Consider the following 20,968-nt stretch of genomic DNA (forward strand, 5'->3'; position numbering starts at 1 on the left):
TTTACTACTATACTTTTCATTTTCGTCTAAAATATAGGACTCGTTCACGCCATTAGCCATTGGTCCTTCGACTTACATGACCAGTCCAATACCACATCAAAAAGCTAATTTTAAAAGTTATGTCGGTGACTCTTATTTCTGATTTTATCTTCAGTGATGCTGCAAGAATAGCTCACTCTATAGTAAGCTGGACATCCTTTCATATCAGTAGTACAAATACACTATTTTTTAAATATTGAGCTACTCGTCAAAAAGTCAATTAAGGTCTTCATCTCATCGAAGGTATTCAAATATCGAAGGACGAACAACGGCTAGCTCAGGAGTGATGTTAGTTTTAATAAAAAAATTACTAATCTGAGATGTGTTTTTATATGTGCCAATAAATGAATACTTTAGTAGTTATGAAAAGTTACTTTAATGACATATTATGCTTCAAACATCAACCAATAACTCTGGTTAATTTTGGATAAAATAAAAAATAAATAAATTAAAATTTATGGTATTAAAAAGTATATAAACAGTATCATTTTACAGAACAAAATATTTATTATCAGGCAACTTCAATATTCGTCGATGTCAAAAGTAAGCAATCAAAGTCAAACAGACTAACGTCAGAATCATATGTTTACAAAATAAAGCTAAAACATTGTTTCAGATAAATAGAATATGGATAATAACGTTAATTTAGTTGCGTAAGTAAAGTCTATTATTTGCAAAAGATATTATTTTCAATCATTTTTAACCAAATGATATGTAAAAAAATCAATATTTTCGTTTATATTTAATACATTCTCCTTTTCTAATACATGAAAACAGTTGCAAATATTTTGTTCACTATTTTTTAATTATTCAATGGTTGTGGTTAAGATTACGGGTTAAAGGTATTCTTCATGAAATTATTTATAAAATATCATAAAACTGAATTTCAGGTCAAGAAAAAAGAAAAATAAACGTAAAAGAAAAAATGCTTTTGCTATGAGACGTCCACAGGCACAACCACCCGCCACAGATCCCGCTGCAACTCTTCGGGGTCTAAAGACTATCGCTAATTTACTTCATATACATCAACAATTAGCTCTAACTGGACCCAGACCTAATTATGTATCTGACAATCCAAGACCGCTAATGTCTGGACCTAGAGTTTCAAAACCAATGTTTTCAGGACATAAAATGCCTGGTTTTTTTAAACCAGGAACAATGACAAACACATTTACATCTACTGATTCACAAAGTACAGACATAGAAATAAATAAGTATACACCTGATATAGATGACAATAAATTTATTAATTCTCCATCACAAAAAGATACATCTGTGGATATTGAAACCCAAATCTCAAATCCACATGAATCTCAATGTCAAAATGCAATTATGAATGCCAATAAGCCAGCATTCAAATCAGATTTAAATAGCACAGGATATTATGAATCACAAAATTTAGAGGCTACTGAAAAACAAAATTTTAAAAATGATGCTATTGATAAACCTTATGATTTAAAAAAAGAACAGTCAAAGAAAATAACTTTAAAAAATTATTCAAGAACACAAGATAATCAATTTGATGACTTTGAAATATATAACAATCCATCATTTATGAGTTTTGAAACAACAGATGAAGTGGTTGATTTAAATGATGATGAACTTATTGTAAATCGCACAATTAATGACACAAAACAAAATGAGAATCAAAACAAAAAGTAAGTATTGGATATCTATTTGAACATCATTGAGATTTTTGCCAATATATTTTTTTAGAATCAAATATTTTGTTTACAATGTCATATTTTGGAATATTGCACCAAACCTGTGAATATAGTAATTCTATTATGTTGGCAAAACTAATTTTGACATTAAGATTTATTGCAAATAAGTCTATAAGTCATAGATTTTCAGCAAGTTATGTTTTCCATTTATTAAATAGGAAATCTTGAAAAGGAAATGTTCATTACTATTACTGTAATTAAACCATTACCTTTTATATCTACCTTACTAATTTATTCCAAAACTTTTCAGTAATAGTCTCCAGCAAAATGTGAAATCAAATTTTCAAATAAAATTGCAAGAGCAATATGCTAAAAAATTAGAAATGAGAAACAAATCTGAGCCAAAAACTGGTCCAGAACTCGAAAGCCCAGTAACAAACAATCCTTTACAGCTACAAGGTAAACATAAAGAAAATAATATCATGGATAATTGTAATAACAACAGGCTTTATTCAATAGTCTTACACGAAAATAATATTTATTTTTAATTATCTGCTATTTTTACACTGGTATGTGAAGATTATCTTGCTTTCCTGCAGAGGCCACCCTTAGCCTTACTGTCCGGTTTGGTACTTGTCTTGTCCAAGTAATGCCTGCTATTCTTCTAATATCACTTTGTCATGTACATAATAATACATATATATTAGATATTATTTATGAGTATATCATTAAAAAATATCATAGATGGGCCAACTGACGTTAAGTGGTCACCACCAATAGACAATAGCTATGTTAGAAATATTACCCATTCTTACCTCACGAAGGTGCCACTAATCTTGGATGGTAATATGTTATGTTGTTTCACTGGCTCACGCGCCCTTCAAACTGGAACACAACAGTACTAGTATTGCTGTTTGACAGTAAAATATCTAAAGAATAGTAATCTAAAGAATGGTATCTATCAGAGGGCTTGTAAGACCCACAAAGTAAATAATTTCGATAAATCAATATTATTATTAATATAAAAAAAAATCAAAACACATTAATTGCTAATGACAATAGATTTTTAACACTAAATGAAGAACAAATAATTGTGCGAAAATACTTTAATCCTTTATAGAATTTAAAGCTTATGTTGATGATTATAATAAAAGTTATAATATCTGTATAGTTAATAGATGATATGAAATTAGTGATCAGAGGAAATTTTAAAGTATCATGCATAACAGAAAAGCTTAAAAGACACAGGTTTCTATAGTCAACATGTCATAAGAAAAGATCAATGTCATATTGCATTATGAGTCTTAGGTATATATCTGGATGCCTAGAAATACGATAAATACCAAAACATACATGACTGTATAGTATGACATGTACCAAAACTTAAGTTATACTAGTGATAAAGATAAATGGAAGAGTACGAAAATACAGTACCCCAATAACAAATAAGAATTAAAAATGGAATGAAATGATGTATGTTTTGAGTGGAGTGTGAGTGTGTAGAACAGACATTGATGTGGGGGGGGGGGGCGCAAACTCGAGCACTTCTGTTTCCTCACTGTTTACTCCGATGGTATCGAAACCCCTTATCACTGGAAAATAATCCAACAAGACTAATGCTGCTGTGCTGTCCTAGGAAGTGTAAAACTGCCTACTTGCTAATGCTTCGATGCTACTGAGAATTTAATGATAAATAATCGTATAACTCTTATTGACCTGCTGCCGGCGGTTTGGAAGTAGATCCAGACCCGCCGGCAGCCGAATACACTAGCTGACTGATGTTCTTAACCTACCATATATTACCTAATAGCAAAATTTATACTTATTACAGATGAAGCAAAGAAGAAAGCAAACAAAGAACTACTTGAAGGCCTCTCTTCTGATATTAAGAGAGTTGTGCAAGATAATATAAAGACAAACTTGCAATGGCACATTTTTGGCACAAATCCTATCGCTCCATCAGGTACTAAATATTAATATTGACAATATAAGTTTTCACTTTAAATTTAGTTTTTTTTTTTTTTATATTTAGCAACAAAGCAGACTACCTTACGGTAAATGACATCTCGAGCCATAGGATATGGCACAATTAGATAAAAACTATACCCAATACAAATAGGAATTAAGATGTTATGTTCCTTGTGTCTGTAAATTAGTATGCAAAATAAAAATGCTTAAATTAGTTGATTATTAGAAATTATTTTAGCTTGAAACTTGGCCTGCACATGTTATAATTTTTTTTTTTATTTATTTCAGTGTCAAAACGATTTCCAGCAGGTAATTCAACTGAATATATTTAACCTATTGCTACACAAATATGAGATAATTATGTAATTTATTTAATTATTAAAAAGGGTTAAGTTATCAAAAGCCAGATATTTGCTCTACTGATTCAAATTAATTTGAGTTCTCAGTTAGGAACTATTACAAAAGTCATAACTGATCCCATAATTAAACAAGTAAACAACTATTCTAAATGTTTATTTATTTATTTATTTATTTATTTAGATGCTTTATTGACCACCATAAAGTTAATGGGACAAAAGGCGGACTTAATGCCTGAAGGCATTCTCTGCCAGTCAACCTTTAGGTCAAACAGAAAAACCATGAAGGCGGTAATTAAATTAATTAAAAATTAATTAACAATTGAAAATAAATAACATTGTTTCTTCACTATTTGGGTTTTTGAGGATACATAAGATTGAAATGATTTCACCTAACTGACGTTTTTACTTTGATTATCAATTTATCATTAAGTTTAAGGTTTCTATAGTGAATGATTGAATTTGAATATGGAATGCAACTAATATTTTTAATACATAATATTATACATTCGTTGCATTTTATATGTAATACATTTTTTATTTTATTATACGAAGATTTTTTTCCCCTTTTTTTTATTGCAAATAAAATGTAGACTGTAATATGAGAACGAATGTATGGATATAATATTTCTGATAAAACAGCGTTTTAATTTTGTAACTATATGTTAATTTTTTTTTATCGTAGGTATTCCAAAATCATTCTTACAACTGGATAAGTATTCAGAGCCACAGCAACAAACTTGTAAGTACTTATAATACAAACTACTTAACTACTTTCAGTTTTCCCAGAAAACCAACTGAACCATAACTCATGACCTTAAAATACATTGAAGAAATATAATAAAATGAAAATTTTAATTATAAAATATGTTATGTTCATTTTAATAACTATATTTGACAGATTCCGAAGACCCTAGTACGTCAAATACTCCAAAAGTCGATAGGATGCCAAATACGAATTTACATGACCCACAAATGTTGGGTCAAACTGTAAGCCAACCTCAAGTATATTCGCCTACCGATATCTATCAGGAAACTAGGAGTCAGGAAGGTACGTGATCTGTCTGAAATGATAGATATTTTAGCGACTCGCCTCGCTCAGCTCGTCTGCAATTTATTACTAAAAAAAATGTTATATATAAAAATAATTATAACCTATAGCTGGAATAATATAGCTTTCTACCAGTGAAAAAAATTGTAAAGAATTGGATCATTAGTTCTGAAGATTACACCCCAAGTACAAACGAATAAATTTTACCTCTTTGTGATATTAGTATAGATAATTTGATTAAATTTAATAGTACTAAAAATAATTCAATTCTTGTTTATCTACACCTTAAATATCGTATAAAAATGCAAGATTGCAACCGAACAAACACAGTTTGCATACATTGTGAGTTCAATAAAAGTTTCTAATAAAACTTGACGAGCAAATTTATTGAGAGCTAGCAACTACTTAAAATTAAAATCCTACGTGTTACGTGTATTACAAAACAAACGTGTATTGCAACATGTGATAATTTAATTTCCAGATTCTCAAGATGGTTCAGAATCATCGGATGTATTGGATGCAGGTAGTAAACGTGTGAGCGCTTTCCAAAGATTAGGACCTTTGGCTCAACCGAAGAAACAGAAACTAACGATAAACCTATGCTTGAATAAGGAAGAAGCTGTTAGGTAATATTTTTATAATTGTTTTAAATGTATGACCATTTAAACACGTATAAAAGATAATTTGCGTCACATGAACGTAAGCACTTATGTATTTCTTCGTGGAGAAGGTTTTTATAGTATCCACTTTAATGTCTACTACGCTTGGTAAATTAGTATAAACTCATACAGGATGTCTTCCGTATTTTGCTGGGAAAATGCATATAATATCTGGTTCTGTTTGAAGCATTAATGCCCTTCTAGTATTTTGATATATGTATGATTTCCAATGTTATGTTATTTACACAGATTATTAAGATTTCCAATATTAATAATAAATTTCTAAAACAAAATTAATGCTATCGTCTCACGCAGAGAAGTGATAGATGAGACACACAAGGACATCCGCGAACAAGAATACATCAAAAATAGTACTGACGATATCGTTTTAAAGTATCTTCCATACTGGCCGTGGAGTAAACCTATAGCTCTAAAGAAGAGCGTCACTGCGAGGCGCTCTAAGGTATGCTATGATGACAAGCAATATTAATGAAACAAGAAAAGGTATATTTCGTAATTGTTGGACGTCGCTAGACAAATGCATCTCTATTTAAGAAAGAGCGTTGAAAATATTTCAAGACGTCGGTAAATTCAAGTGGCTGAATTTCATTTGACACGTGCAAATGTCATGTAATATTTGCTTTCACCCTCGAGCACGAAATTACCGAACGCTCTTTGTAAAGTTGGTGAATATTTACTCGTAATTTCTCCTTGTGTAAAATTACCTTTCTTCAAGGTAAATTATGAGGTGAACTGTTAAAAGAATTACAGAACTTCTCCAAGAAACTCCTTGTATTTGCCTCAAATCCTTGACTTGGTATATCCATATTTCTAAACTTGGTGAACATCTCTGAATTTCAGACGGTAATGATGATGGAGAAAGAACAAATGGAAGAAATATATGATAAGGATAACTCCTTAATCATGCTATCGGTAGGTATATATAATTACACAAATAACGTAACATATAATTCACACAAACACATACAAGTCTATTCCAAACACAAGAGGAATAAATAAGAATAAATCTTTGACGTAGAATTGATATATTGGTCGAGATTTTTATTAAAGGCGTTATGTATGTCGACGTGTATTGGGATATAAACTAATGTGGTTATATGTAGTTAAATGGAATAGTACATTATTAGTAAATATATATATATATACCAAGAAACGTTTGGAGTGTATAATATAGCAGACCTATTAGCAAATCGTTTGATTATCTTTTCTTTCTTCGGTTGGAATAGGCAAAGCAATATTAGCATTCTTGCAAACACAGTGATTTTAACCATATTCATTTTCATTGTGATCTTGTATATATTCCATTTATTTTTTTATCTGACTACCTTCTAGATCTAGTAGGTTAGCTTATTAAGCTTCAGATCCCAAGATCCAGGGTTCAGACCACGCGTAAAACATTGGTTATAGTCCTTTTCATCAAAAATTTGTGCACTATAATATCCACAACTGATTTTTGAATTGAAACTTTAGAGTCGTAATTTTAAATTTGATGAAACATAAATTCGAGAAAATAAACAAAAATATTATTAAGTTTTGCTTGATTACATATTGCTTCACTTAATATAGTTTGTTAAATGACGATTCAAAAGTGACTTGTAAAAGCCTACTTGTATAAAGTATATTTTGATTTTGATTTTTTGATTTGGACCATGTGTGAATTGCACAAAACACAATTTTTTGTTTATGTTATCAACCAATAAGCAGTATTTAACAAACTATAGTAATACGGTTATCATTAATATATTTCATATTTCAGGTAACGGGATATCCGCCATCTTGGACGAAAGAGGTCTTATTGGATGTGCTCTTAGATCATTTAAAAGAGAAAACTTTCATACCAACTTTTATTGAGGTATTTATTTTGTTGTTTTTTTTTTATAAAAAGTTTACAGAATTGATTTAAAAATAAGCGTACTTATTTAAAAATAGATATCGTCAGTGGAAAGCAAGAAGGGCTTAACCGCCAAATTGCTACTTTCGGGAACTGAGGTTTAATGTTGAGTTAGTAAATCTCATTTCCGAAAACTTACATTTGAACAGATTTTTGAAGTAACATTTGAGTAATCTGACACGATGTTTCTCTTCCTAACAACAATCTTCTTAGTTTGTAAAGACAAAAGCCATGAGATGTATTTTTGTTATTACGTCAATTAAAATAAATTATTAAAGTCGCACTGCCTTTTGTTTTATAATCTGAGACTCAACATGATAATTTTGTTTTACATTTAAATTTGCCTTATTTTTAACTTATATAACGAAATTTATTATAAATAATATAAGTAAATAATACAAGGGTTATTCTAATCAACAAATTTCTAGTTCACAGCGAAGGAATGCAAGTTCTTCGTGTTCCGCTGCCGCGGGGCCTTAGTGGCGATACATTGCCTTGGGTTCACGATAAAGAAGGACGACGTCGAATTATCAATTACAATATCGCAAACGCAATTAACAGACAAACAGGTAGACTTCGTACCGCGACTCGTTTTGAGGAAACGACTCGTGACGTTATGCGATGGAGAGAAAGTTGATCTGAGCCAATTTACTCTGAAAAAAGGTATGTTTACACAACGCAATTTTTTAAAATAAAATAATGATCAGGTCTGACTTTGCAGTTATGATAAAAAGGTATTATATCGAGTCATTTTTTATGTTACCTACATGACATAAAAAAGCGGACTGGCAAATGGGCCATCTGATGGTACGCAGTCACCAGTGCCTTTAGACATTAGCCCTTTACGAAATAATAATCATTCCTCATATCTCTAATGCGCCACCAACCTTGTGAAGATGTTACACGCCTTGGACGTAGTTACACTGACTCACTCACCCTTTAAACCGGAACACAACTAACTATTTAGCTAAGTATACCAATCAGTCAATAAAATTCATTTTGTATTAGACCTCTGCGCCAGAAATGTTGTGGGTTTAAAATCGAAGTCCTAACAGTGAATAAATTAAAAAGATATAGACCTAAGAAAACGGGAACCTTAACCGGAGATTACTGGTTGAATCCTAATCAAGCTACTTAAAATTTTTGTGTGCTTAGTTTGTGTTCATAATTCAAGGTCAACAATTTCTGATGGCACGATATATGTATAGGTATGCAAATTTCTTATTGAGTTTCTTATATTTCCCGGAGGAGAATCCGGAATGCCGACTTTCTCCGTTTATGAACAGTCGTCATGACATGTTAATCGTAGTAGCTATATTAATTAAAAATATATAAGTAAATTAAAAAGCAGTGATGCAAGACATGCACGATCTACATATTTCACAGTACGCCAAATATCTTTGTATAAGTATTTATGTCGGATGCCCTCACAATAATAAATATATACAGAGTATTAAGACACAATCGAGGCAGGAGAGAGTGTGGTAATACAATTATGACACAATTTTTTTTAATAACAGTATATTTAGTGTAATTTTTTTTTTTTTAAAGATATAAGTCATTTCATATACTTCCCTTTAAATCGTATGTACAATCAGTCGGAGATTATACAGATACAAAGTGACGTGAGATGGGAGTATTTGACAGAACTCGATCTATCATCCAATAGGCTAACGTAAGTTTTTTTTTTATTATTCAATTTAAATGTGGTTCTGACCAAAACTTACACTGCTCGTACCTATTAAGATACGGTCTGCATTGTACCAACCGATAATATCGATAATGTGGATCAAAGAAAAATAATAATTCCGTTAAACGAACTTATTATTCAATTACGAAATTGTTCTAAATGTTGCTCGATTTTCAAATGTCATAATATAAATTTAACGTCAACCTATATTTTGTAAACAATTGAAATTCAAATGTGAAAGTGTGTTTGATGATACTAATTTATTATTGTATTCTTGATAAAAGATTTTTTTTCAACGACATTAAGTAGAAATTGGACTCTTACTTTACGAAATATACATACGTAGATACAACAAAGTTCTAATTAAAAAAAAAAAATCATAAGATTATAGTTTATTTGTTTATGAAATCGAAATTGATCAACTATTTTAAAATAAAAATTAATATTGTACACACTTTTATATTCTGTAGCATTTATGCTACATCAAAAGACCATAGCAAAGAAAACCAGAAATTGTTTTCCTGTAAACTGTAGATTCTTTAATGACTGATATATAAGAAAAAAATTTGTTATAGTAATTTAATATTTACTTTCAGCTCAATAAAAGGATTTCATCTGCAAACGACAACGCCGCATTTGAAAGTTCTAAATTTATCCCATAATTATTTAGAAAGTGTCCTAGTTTTACTGCCGTGTAAACATTTGCCTTTGAAAAAACTTATATTGGAAGGGAATCCCCTTTGTATGGATTATATAGAACCAGATCATTATCTGAAGGTTGTAAGGACTATTTTCCCCGGCTTAAGAGAATTGGTAAGTATTTAACAAACGCGATTTGAATACATTAGAATAATGTAGATTTTCATTCTTCAACTGGTCCATCTGATGTAACCAAATGGTAACCATTGCCCATAGGAAACGCCGTAAGAAATATTAACAATTCCTTTCAACACCAATGTGCTACCAACCTTGGGAACTTAGATGTTATTGGCCTTGAGATACACTGCCTCACTCACGCTTCAAACCAACAATACTAGACAACGATGCTAAGTATTGTAGTTTGGTTTTTTTTTTAATGGCATTAGTTGGCGAACGAGCATATGGGCCACCTGATGGTAAGTGGTCACCACCGCCCATAGACAAAGGCGCTGTAAGAAATATTAACCATTCCTTACATCACCTATGTGCCACCAAACTTGAGAACTAAGATGTTATATCCCTTGTGCCTGTGTTTACACTGGCTCACTCACCCTTCTAACCGGAACACAACAATACAGAGTACTGTTATTTGGCGGTAGAGTATCTGATGAGTTGGTGATAAAATATATGATGAGACGGGCTTGAACAAAATCCTGTCGCCCAGATCTATTTAAAGTTGGCAACTACGTATACAATAAATAATTTTAATTTATTTCATTCGATTGTACTAGTACTATTCGATTTGAACTCAATTGTACCACATTTCGTATCGTTTTTGCCTAAAGTGAGTAAGAGATACATGATCGAAAATATGGTCAGCAAAACGTAAACAATATATATAGTAAATAGCTGAAAAATTGACATAGCGATTCTTTTGCTACATATAACTTAAACATAATTGAAGTTTGATAAATTTCTTATTCATTGTATTTCTTTTCACAGGATGGAGTACAAATTACCTTAAAAGGGGATTTACCGAGATTCTTAAGTAATTATTGCCCAGAAGACGCCCATCCTATAGTGGAAAAGTTTCTAGAGGTATTCTTTCCACTTCTAGACTTAGATAACGATAAAAGACAATGTATCCAGGATATGTACGTGAGAAATGCGGTTATGACAATAACGTGTAGAAGCAAACTACGTGAGTATTTTATTCGTAAAAAAATTTTGCAGACTAGAAACACCAGATTGAACAGTTCATTTCTTAAATTCATATATATTTATTTTCTTATATAGTCGTGCAAAAATTATTTTCGACACTTGATTAGTAGCGAGTGCATTTAGCATTGAGTTTGCCTTTTGTACAATATTTATTTTGTCCGACAATGTATTTTATATCTTATATCCTTGCCTGAACCCAGAACTGCAGAATCCCCATTTTTATAAGCTGGACACCAACGAGACAGATATAGCAAGCAGTTTGTACTATACATATCAAACATGTATATAAGTTTAAAATATATATATATAAAGAAAAAATATAAAATAATTTTTTTGCAAAAAAAACTGTTATGTAACTATCGCCCCAATATCACATGCGGTCGAGGTCGTGCCACGCTATTACCATAAACCACAATCTCGACAAAACAATTGCATTGTGTATGAACAATTAGTTTAGAAGTACGCTACTACGACGCGGTAAGAATATATAAAGTTCAAAACAAATTCAAATTATTAATTTTCTAACAGAAAACGTTTTGTGAAAACGAAAATGAGGTACTCCTACACTTCCTTGTTACTCTTGGAATACCTACCTAACCTGGAATAATACCTATTACGCTTAAATTTTTTTACCTAACCCTGTCTTCCAGTTAATCATACACAATCTGTCTGTATTTATTGTTGATCATTGTTTTTTTTTTTTTCGTCTTACAACTAAAGTTTTACTATTTTTAGGTTATGAATCAGCCTACAAGCATATGCGCAACTTCTCAATAAAAAGTCAAAACTTTCTTGAAGGGAATATAGACTGTGTGGAGGGCGTCATAAATATTGGAAAACTTATCAGAAAATGGCCGCAAACAAAACACGATCCGACGACTTTCACAACTGACGTTCTATACCACGACGTGAGTTATGATAGAAAACTAGATATTTTTGAGTGAAATTAATCGATGCGCTTAATTTTTATGTCGTATGAAATTCTTCCACATATAACCCATATATATTCAGCAATCAGCACCAGAGCAGCGTGATGGAATACTTCGAGCTTTTTCTTAAGCAGGATAGAATGTATTTTCCTAACTTCAGGGGCGGATTTAGGGAAGGGCAACCGGGGCAACCCCTCTGGGTCCTCCACAATAGAGAGTCAGACGAGTTTAGATATTTAGTTAATTATAGTAAATAAATTATAAGCAAACCTTATTGATAGAAATGAAATTCTTAAAATTAATTTATATAAAATAACTAGAGGCCCCAGTTCTCTATTGTCCCAGAGCCTCCAGACCTACAAATCCGGTCCTGTCTAACTTTCGAAAATTTGTGGACTGTTACTACTTTCACTATTATAATTCAATTTTAGATTATTAGAATATGTATTTAGTTGAGGGCACTCAAATAAATACATATTAATTCCACATTGTATTTTCGTTGCAATGTAAAAAGTAGTTGATACCAAAATCGCATTGCCCATATTCCTGTTCTCTGACCCCTTGGGCTATTGACGTGCCGACTCCTGACGCAAGTGATAAGCTTAAAAGGAGGGGTAAATAGGAATATTAGTAATTTCTTAATTAATTTGGGGCATAGTATTCGTTCAAAAAAAAAAGATAATATTTATTTTTTATAATGTTTTATATTTGCCAAATATAAAACATTATAAAAAAATCTACAAAGCACAGATCGCACTTTTTTGGTTCAACTCGTGATTATAGACTGGAGTTTCTCGCCTGGAGAACTGAAGTTCTTATCTGATCTTAAATTCTCCCCACTAGACAACGTGGTAGTTCAATTCCTTTGTATATTCGTTTTATATTTTATATATGATTACACAGGATAATTCAACCATCTTTAAAGTAGCTGGTATTCTAAAAGTAACCGCAGAATCCTTAGCAGAAGAAGAACCTCTGATGGCATTCTCTCGTACAATAGTTCTAATTACTGATAATGGTTGTGAATATAAAATACGGAATGAACTGGTGTATTGGGACGAACCGACTAAGGAATATTCTAGCATCGCCTTCAAAACTGTTATGGTGAGTATTAAATGTATTACATTATCATTAGAAGTATAACCTGACCGATTTAGGCCACTGCACAGAAGATATTAAAGTGTGTTCTCCCTCACCCTCGTATGGGATGGGAATGCAATTCGACACAACCGGAGAGAGTTGTAGGACCAACAGTTGAAGGGTAAACAGTTAACTTCTGCTGAAAATTTTAGATAAACTAAATTATTTTTCCTAACTGACCCTGTAGCTTAAACTCAGGATCTTGGTATTTGCGGCTAAATATTATCGAACAATGTTTTCAAGTGATAGTTTTAGTGTATAGTCAGCGTAACATAACGTTTCGGTAACCTGAGGTAATAATCAAGTTTTGATTTGTCGAAAGTTTAAATAGTTTTTAAATATCATATGTACTTACACATGACTAAGATAGCTCCAGGATATTTTGCCTAGAAATATATATTGCGATAGTTTATGAAATGAGTCAAATTTACTAATTGTAATTGATAATAGGTACTTTGCGATCTCGTGCTATACAAACACCCACCCACGCGCATTCGTATACTTTTCTCATCTCTTTGGCTAAAATTAAAAAAAAATAGAAAATAAGGCATATTATTCAAAATAAGCTAATTTTTTTTTTATAACTGCAACCTAATTTTGTTTTGAAATATTTATTTACAATTTTGAATAAAAAAAATAGTTTACCTATTATATTAATATAAATTATTAATGTTATATTACTTTAAAAATTATTAGTTAAATATTTATAGAAAGAACTAAAACAAAAATTTGTCACGCAGAGTCCAATAAAACAAAAACAATGTGTATTTTAATAAAAATATTTTATTTGTCACTGAATTCAAAATGTGCAGACATTCATAAATGGCTTCATGAGATTACCTACCATCTTTACCACTCTCAAAAATAGTTACAATTATTCGTTCATGAAATATTAAAATAATATATTTGTATCATGTTTTAACATAACCAAGACACACTTTTCATTTTTATTATCTCATTAACAAATATAAAATTTATGTAAATATTTTCTTGAAAGATCATATATACATACACTTTAAATACAGAAGCACACAAAACAATATGATTATTTACTGAAAACTACAATTATTACTTTGAACTTAAGGCAGTAAAAGACATCAAATACATCAAAGTTTTCTATATTTGACTTGGCACTTTTTTAAACACGCTTAGAGTATGGGACGTGATACAAGTGGAACTTTTAGCTTACTACTGTCGTATTACATTTAACCTAAATATATTTTACACCGTATCCATTGATTCTTCATTAGTCAGTTCAGTCTCCATTTCCATTTCCTTCTCATCAATACCGCCTGCATATTTCAATCTTAGTTTCTCATAATGCAACTGTTCTTTAGAAGATACTGAAGGTTTACATTTTGAAAGGGCAGCTCTGAAGTCTTCGAATGATACGAAAATCTCCCCTTCGAGGGTTCCGTTTGCAATGTGGTTTGTTAAAGAATTCGTTGCCGCAGCTCGCACTAAACCGGATAAGTCTGCTCCTGTATAGCCTTCTGTCAAGTCTGCAATAACTTGTAAATCGACATCTGGCCCAAGTTGAGGTTTTGTTCCTGATTTTGTTAGTTTTTTTAGAATGTCGAACCTATCTTCAGTTGCAGGCATACCGACGTACATTATCCTGTCTAGGCGTCCAGGTCGCAAAACCGCTGGGTCAATAATGTCAGGTCGATTGGATGCAGCTAAAACAAACACTCCTTCGCGACTTTCTATTCCATCCATTTCTGTCAATAATTGATTAACTACTCTGGCGGCTCCATTATTGTCGTGCGAACTCCTTCTCGGACATAAGGCATCGAATTCGTCGAAAAATATTACACATGGAGCAGAATTACGGGCTCGCCTGAAACATGTGCGAACTGCACGTTCACTCTCACCTACATACATATTTAATAGCTCTGGACCTTTTACAGAAATGAAGTTGACACCAGCCTCATTTGCAACGGCTTTTGCTAGCAATGTTTTACCACAACCTGGGGGTCCACATAGTAATACACCACTTGGTGCCGATAGCCCAAGTTTTTTTAACTGCTCTGGATATTTCACAGGAGCTAATACAGCTAGTTGTAAATCTTTCCGAACTTGATTTAGTGAACCCACATCATCCCATGTAACATCAGGAACTGTAACTATACCCTCTCTAACAGCACAGGGTTTCGTTGTTTTAAGAGCTTTTAAAAAATCGTCATATCTAATTGCAAGCCCAATTAACTCTTCTGGAGTATAAGGTATGTTATTTTCAAGAAGGCATAAAACTTCATCAACTGGGTCAAGTTGGGTGGGTTTGCATATGAGCTCTTCCACAATATGATTATTTAATCCACTTCCATTTTCATTAGTTTCCTGTGGAGTTACTTCGGTGGACTCTGTTTGTGGAGGTGGTTCTGTAGTACTCTCAACAGGTTCATCGGGTTCTTTTACAGATTCTTCACTGCTGCCATCTCCATTGGGGATAACATTGACATCTTCATTATGAATTTTTGTTTCTTCAGTTTTTTTTAATGTCTCTAATTTATTTTTTATACGAATCTCAGCAAATATTCTTTTGACCGCATATGTACTTGCTTTGTTTACAAGAGCTTGCAAATCAGCACCCACGAACCCCGGAGTAATTTGGGCAAGAGCATTCATATCTACATCATCTGCTAAGGCTAAATTTTTACAAAGTATTGATAAAATTTCTTTTCTAGCCTTTAATGATGGGATTCCTAAAGTAATTTCCTGTTCTAATCGACCTGCTCTTCGTAAGGCAGGGTCCAAAGCATCTGGATTATTTGTTGCAGCCAGTATCAAGACAGAAGCAATATTTTCATTCAAACTATCTAAACTCGCCAATAACTGCGCAACCATTCTTTTTTCCATGTCTTTTTGAGCATGGATTCTATTTCCACATACTGCATCTATTTCATCAATGAATAGCACACATGGAGCAACTGACACAGCTCTATCAAATAACTCCCTTATTCTTTCCTCTGACTCACCAGATACTCCGCCGACCAATTCAGTACCAGTAACAGCTATAAGGGGTAGTTCAAGTTTACCGGCTATTGCATGAGCTATTAATGTTTTTCCAGTACCTGGAGGGCCATGTAGTAACGCACCTCGAGGTGATTTTATCCCTAACTGAGTGTAAACTTCAGGATGTTTCATGTGTAGGACAAGATCACAGATTTGTGTAATTAAATCTGATATACCACCAACATCTTCAAAACTAACCTTAACGTTTTTAACAGAGCCAAATTCGGCCTTTTTCTTTGGTGGTGCATTTTTATTTGAGTCTAATTTTCGCTTTTTATCTGTTATATTTAGTATTTGTTGTGGCCTCACTATACTTTCGACAGCTGTACTATTCGCATTTCTCGACGGTATATGAGGTGTAATTGTTATTTGATCATTGATTTTCGGTATTTTTGGCGCGGCACTGCCATCCTCATCACTACTGAGTATATCAATAGGTTCACCTGACTTGTCAGTAGCTCTGCGGGAGGCCGGCGCCCGTTTTTTATCCTGCATCTTGTACATTGCTAATAACCGATCATTAAGCGCACTATTGTTTTCGTCTAATAATTCCAAGTCTGATTCTTCTTCTGAACCTTCAGACGTAGATGCACCATCCAGTCCGTAGCTTTGTAACACTACTTTATAAGCACTTTCGACCATTTGACAAAAAGCGTTGTCGCTTCTGTTGCTGTATTCGCGATAGCGCTCTTTCAGAGAACGCGCCATTTGACTAACATCGACAAATGTCTTATCCACGTTTTCAGCTAGATAATTTTTGACCCGTGAAACAATAACCGGGTCATTTAAAGTTTTTTGTCTTGTTTGATGTTTCTTCATGTCTTATGACTGCTTAAAAATTATGTTCAAAAATAATTTTACACTGACTTCGTCGCAGATTGTAATGTTTGACAGCGGCGTCGCCGAATCAATGGTTTTATTGCCATATGAAAAAATAATATGATTTCTTAAGCAAGCTGTTCATTTACAACAAACACTAATATATAGAATAATATTAAATACCCGCATTCATTGGTAAAAAATTGTTTCAGATTCCAAGGAAAACAATAAATCTTAAATTTGAGTCAATCCCTGATGATTATACTAAAAAGCGACTTGTAGCTGTATTTATGACGGTGACGGAACTTGAAGCAAAACCAAGCGAAAGGTACGATTATAAAACTGTGTACTAAATATATATTTTTTTTACTATTAAAACAATATATACCATATGTATACACATAAATAAAAAAAAGCTATCATCTAATCTTTAAAGGAATATGTAATAAGAAAATTGTAACTTTTATAAAGCTTAGTTCATTTGGTGTTAACTCTAAATAAACCGAAAATTTATTTCAGGTGTTTGGAATTAAAGAATTGGCATTTTCAACATGCATTGGAATACTTCATGAAACTATTAAAATTAGACAACATTCAATCATTACATGTTTAATGTGTAAATTAAAACAAACATAATATAGAGGCATTATAGAAGGAAGGAGGGTCTTTAAAAAAAACACTTTTTATTGTACTATTAATAATTTCAATGAAAAATAAATTGTAAGAAATAGAAACCACAGTTTTATTCTTTTTATTTATAAAATCAATATTTAAGCACTAAGATCATGATTTAGACAATCATTTCAAGATGTCTAGCATATTCAATAGTTTGTTCTGCAAGTTCAGATGATGGGAATACACCAGCTGCAGCTGCACAGGTTTCTTCAGAAGCATTGAAGTGATAACAATTATCAGCACCAAGTATCCAGTTGCGCTGAAAATTTTAGAAGTTTTTTTGAAATGATAAAATAAAACTCACGATTGAAAAATAATAACAAAAAATATGAAAATTATCATTATAGTGTAAAGATTGTTTATATTATTGTTCTAATTTAAAAAGTATAACTATATTACTGTAATTGATACTTGTATATTATGTACTTTTGTTTACAGTGTATGTAATGTATACATTTTATTTCACCACAAAAATCAAGGTTTTATGAAAACTATCTATAAAGCTATTTTATTTCTGGAGACATATCCAGCCTCCTTAGTTTTTCATTACCTTTTTTCCATATTCCAAAACAGCCTGTTGAGATGGTAAGTTCAAACGTCTTGCTGCCTCTGTGCATGATATACACAAATAAGCTTTTTCAATACAGGCAGCTATTTCTCCTCGAACTGTATCAAGAAGGGTGTCCATAAAAAGTGTGTAACTCTCAGCTGGAACATTGTCCTGTAATTATATCAAAATTTATTAAATATACTTCATTAATGTATAAAAAATAAAATATCTGTCCATTATGTAAATATTTAACCATCATGTAAGAATTTAGTAGAACAATTATACATACCTTAGCCAAAAAAATCTTATTATAGCTACCTTCCATCAGATATTGTTCCAAAGCTAATGGGTGTCTCACATAGGGATCTGCTCTAATTACATCAACTGAAAGACGTTCAAGTTCTGTGTGGAACTCAGCTACTCGATTCTGCGATAGTAGGAAGAGCAAGTTCAGACCCAACAATTGATACATAAATGCTGATTCCGGAAGATGGTCTCTGAAATGTACATAATATTTTATTTTATCCAGTAGTCAAAAAGAATGACTGCAATAAATAAATAAAGTGTATTAGTATTTAACATAACATTTCGCTCACTTATGAAAAATTGACAAAAACTTGTGCCCTGGATGTAGTGTAAATGCTCAGGGTAGATATATAGACCAAAATATAATATGCTTGTTTTGATTTTGACTATACAATTAAAGTAAGCTTAAACTTTGTCATAACTAAATATATTGTCTATATGAGGTCGAAAAACTAATTAAAAGCTTATCTTCACTATTCTAGTGGGAAGTCCATTATTAGCTCAAAAATGCACTTCTATTAAATTATATTTATCATAATTTAAACCATCCCAATTGGAATATACTTACTTGTAATCAAAATAGTAGCATTTAAGTTGTGACATATATCTTTCAAAGGCTTTAACATCTTTAGCAGCTACAGCCCATTGGGCACCAATTTCCAAAACATCACGAGCCAATATTAACTCTTTTTGATTTGCCGCGGTATTGTTGCTAGGTAAGAAAGTAAGTTGTGTTAGCGCTATCTGAAATTATAATAAGATATTAGTAAAAAAATTATTAAATATCGATGTATTCATACAATATTTGGCCAGTCACGCTCAGTACCTTTATTTTATTTAGTAGTTCGCCGCATTTGTCCAGCTTGCGAGGTTTCTTGGCCCACTCAGTTTTCAGATTTTGATATAAAGAAGCTACGTCTTTTACAGAAGCCATTTCTTTGTGAATATTTCAAGAATCTTTAGATCTTTAGAATATCGTTGCTTATTAATTGGTTGCTATTGCCTATTGTAATATCTGACAGTTTAGACATAAAGATACTGTTCAAGCAAGCAAGTCATTGCTTGTCAAAAATGTTTTGATGGATTCTCAGTACAACTGAAGATTTTACATTACTTACTCATCATAGACAAAAATATTTAATTAAACATATCGTTTTGTAACTATAATATATTTATTGAAATAATATATTTTATAACGAAAATAAACTAATATTATAATTATAACATATTATCGATTGGATAAAAGCAAAAACTATTAATTTTGCTTTCAGCTCTAGTACAGGTGGGTCAAAATTTTTTGCAAATAGCAACACTTGATTTCTCAAAAACAATGACATTTACGGGCCCGCTGGTGGCGGTAAATTGTGCGTCACTTAATGCAATTTTAGTCACGATGGGATGGAGCGGTTCTCGGGACAACAGCGTGCTTTTTGCGTAAAACAATTTTACAAAAACAACGATTCCTACGTTACTTGATACATAAATGACAAATCCATAAGAGAACTTGTCTTTAATTAACTTTAAGAATTGTACATAATAAAGTGACATTACATTTGACAAGATAATCGAATACTGTAATTTCTTCATAAATTACACGTCATTCACCCCCATTCATTAACATTTTCTAATACGCAGCTATAAACTTTTAAATAATATGGAGTTCGTCTTGTCCTTTCGGATCTCCTAAGATGTTGATCCTCAGACGTACTAGGCGTCACAGATTGCATGTTCTGAACATCAATATGCTCCGCATTTATATTTCGGTCTTCTGAGTCATAAAAAACATCTACGATATCTTGTTCTTGCTGTCTTTTTGTAGTCGAATTATTTAATTGTTCTTCTAAATTTTGATCTATGTAGTGTTCTATTGGAGTGAGGAGTGGAGCTAAGTTCCGATTTGAAACTGTTGATTCCCGCCCATTTTTATGTTATATGGATCGTTTTTATTGCGTATATTTTTTTTCATTAGCACAGTTCCAGGAATTAACCAAGAGGGTAACGATTCTCCATTAGGTGATCTACGAGGATGATTAAATAGTCGTTCGTGTGGAGTTGTATTAATTGGTATACAAATAAGTGAACGAATTGCATGTAAGGACATTGGCAGAAATTGCTCCCAGCTTCCAATTGGCATTTCTCTTGTACGAAGGGCAAGTTGTAATGTTTTCCACAAAGTACCATTGAGACGCACGACTTGACCATTTCCATGTGGATTAGAAGGCGTTGTTCTGCTACATGCAATCCCCAAGGAACTTAGAAATTCTGTAAACTCTTTAGAAATAAAAGCAGATCCTCTATCACTATGAATATAAAGCGGTGTTCCAAAAGTGTAAAA

General features: G+C 32.0%; 3 protein-coding genes across 4 annotated transcripts; 1 reads left to right on the forward strand and 2 right to left on the reverse strand.

Moving 5' to 3' along the window:
* The first annotated feature begins 577 nt into the window (after window positions 1-577).
* Window positions 578-17,841, forward strand: LOC113399169 (uncharacterized). 2 transcript variants are annotated; one of them, XM_026638243.2, is made up of 19 exons: window positions 578-692; window positions 930-1,697; window positions 2,014-2,162; window positions 3,535-3,666; window positions 3,960-3,980; window positions 4,713-4,769; window positions 4,929-5,078; window positions 5,560-5,704; window positions 6,053-6,200; window positions 6,599-6,670; window positions 7,515-7,610; window positions 8,078-8,312; window positions 9,201-9,324; window positions 9,936-10,152; window positions 10,981-11,179; window positions 11,935-12,107; window positions 13,032-13,232; window positions 17,315-17,430; window positions 17,622-17,841. In XM_026638243.2, exons 1-19 carry the CDS (start codon window positions 667-669, stop codon window positions 17,713-17,715), a joined length of 3,123 nt encoding a protein of 1,040 aa, XP_026494028.2. In that variant the 5' UTR covers window positions 578-666; the 3' UTR covers window positions 17,716-17,841. The 2 variants fall into 2 exon arrangements, with proteins under 2 accessions (XP_026494028.2, XP_064073256.1); XM_064217186.1 differs by lacking the exon at window positions 3,960-3,980.
* Window positions 14,036-17,189, reverse strand: LOC113399171 (nuclear valosin-containing protein-like). The gene has a single exon (XM_026638247.2). It carries the CDS (start codon window positions 17,100-17,102, stop codon window positions 14,490-14,492), a length of 2,613 nt encoding a protein of 870 aa, XP_026494032.2. The 5' UTR covers window positions 17,103-17,189; the 3' UTR covers window positions 14,036-14,489.
* On the reverse strand, window positions 17,828-19,692 carry LOC113399172 (26S proteasome non-ATPase regulatory subunit 8-like). Its single transcript, XM_026638248.2, has 5 exons — window positions 19,460-19,692; window positions 19,202-19,377; window positions 18,617-18,824; window positions 18,328-18,498; window positions 17,828-18,036 (listed from the first exon to the last, which is right to left on the reverse strand). Exons 1-5 carry the CDS (start codon window positions 19,565-19,567, stop codon window positions 17,893-17,895), a joined length of 807 nt encoding a protein of 268 aa, XP_026494033.1. The 5' UTR covers window positions 19,568-19,692; the 3' UTR covers window positions 17,828-17,892.
* Window positions 19,693-20,968: the final 1,276 nt, after the last annotated feature.

Source organism: Vanessa tameamea, chromosome 15 (genome assembly GCF_037043105.1).
Source record: "Vanessa tameamea isolate UH-Manoa-2023 chromosome 15, ilVanTame1 primary haplotype, whole genome shotgun sequence".
NCBI lineage: Eukaryota > Metazoa > Arthropoda > Insecta > Lepidoptera > Nymphalidae > Vanessa > Vanessa tameamea.

Coding starts and splice junctions, on each gene's coding strand:
- LOC113399169 (XM_026638243.2), top strand. CDS start 667: ATGGATAATAACGTTAATTTAGTTGC. Junction 10,153..10,980: donor TCCCCGGCTTAAGAGAATTG/GTAAGTATTTAA, acceptor TTCTTTTCACAG/GATGGAGTACAAATTACCTT. Junction 11,180..11,934: donor AACGTGTAGAAGCAAACTAC/GTGAGTATTTTA, acceptor TACTATTTTTAG/GTTATGAATCAGCCTACAAG.
- LOC113399171 (XM_026638247.2), bottom strand. CDS start 17,102: ATGAAGAAACATCAAACAAGACAAAAAACTTTAAATGACCCGGTTATT.
- LOC113399172 (XM_026638248.2), bottom strand. CDS start 19,567: ATGGCTTCTGTAAAAGACGTAGCTTCTTTATATCAAAATCTGAAAACT. Junction 18,825..19,201: donor TGCTACTATTTTGATTACAA/GTAAGTATATTC, acceptor TGTACATTTCAG/AGACCATCTTCCGGAATCAG. Junction 18,499..18,616: donor ATAAGATTTTTTTGGCTAAG/GTATGTATAATT, acceptor ATATAATTACAG/GACAATGTTCCAGCTGAGAG.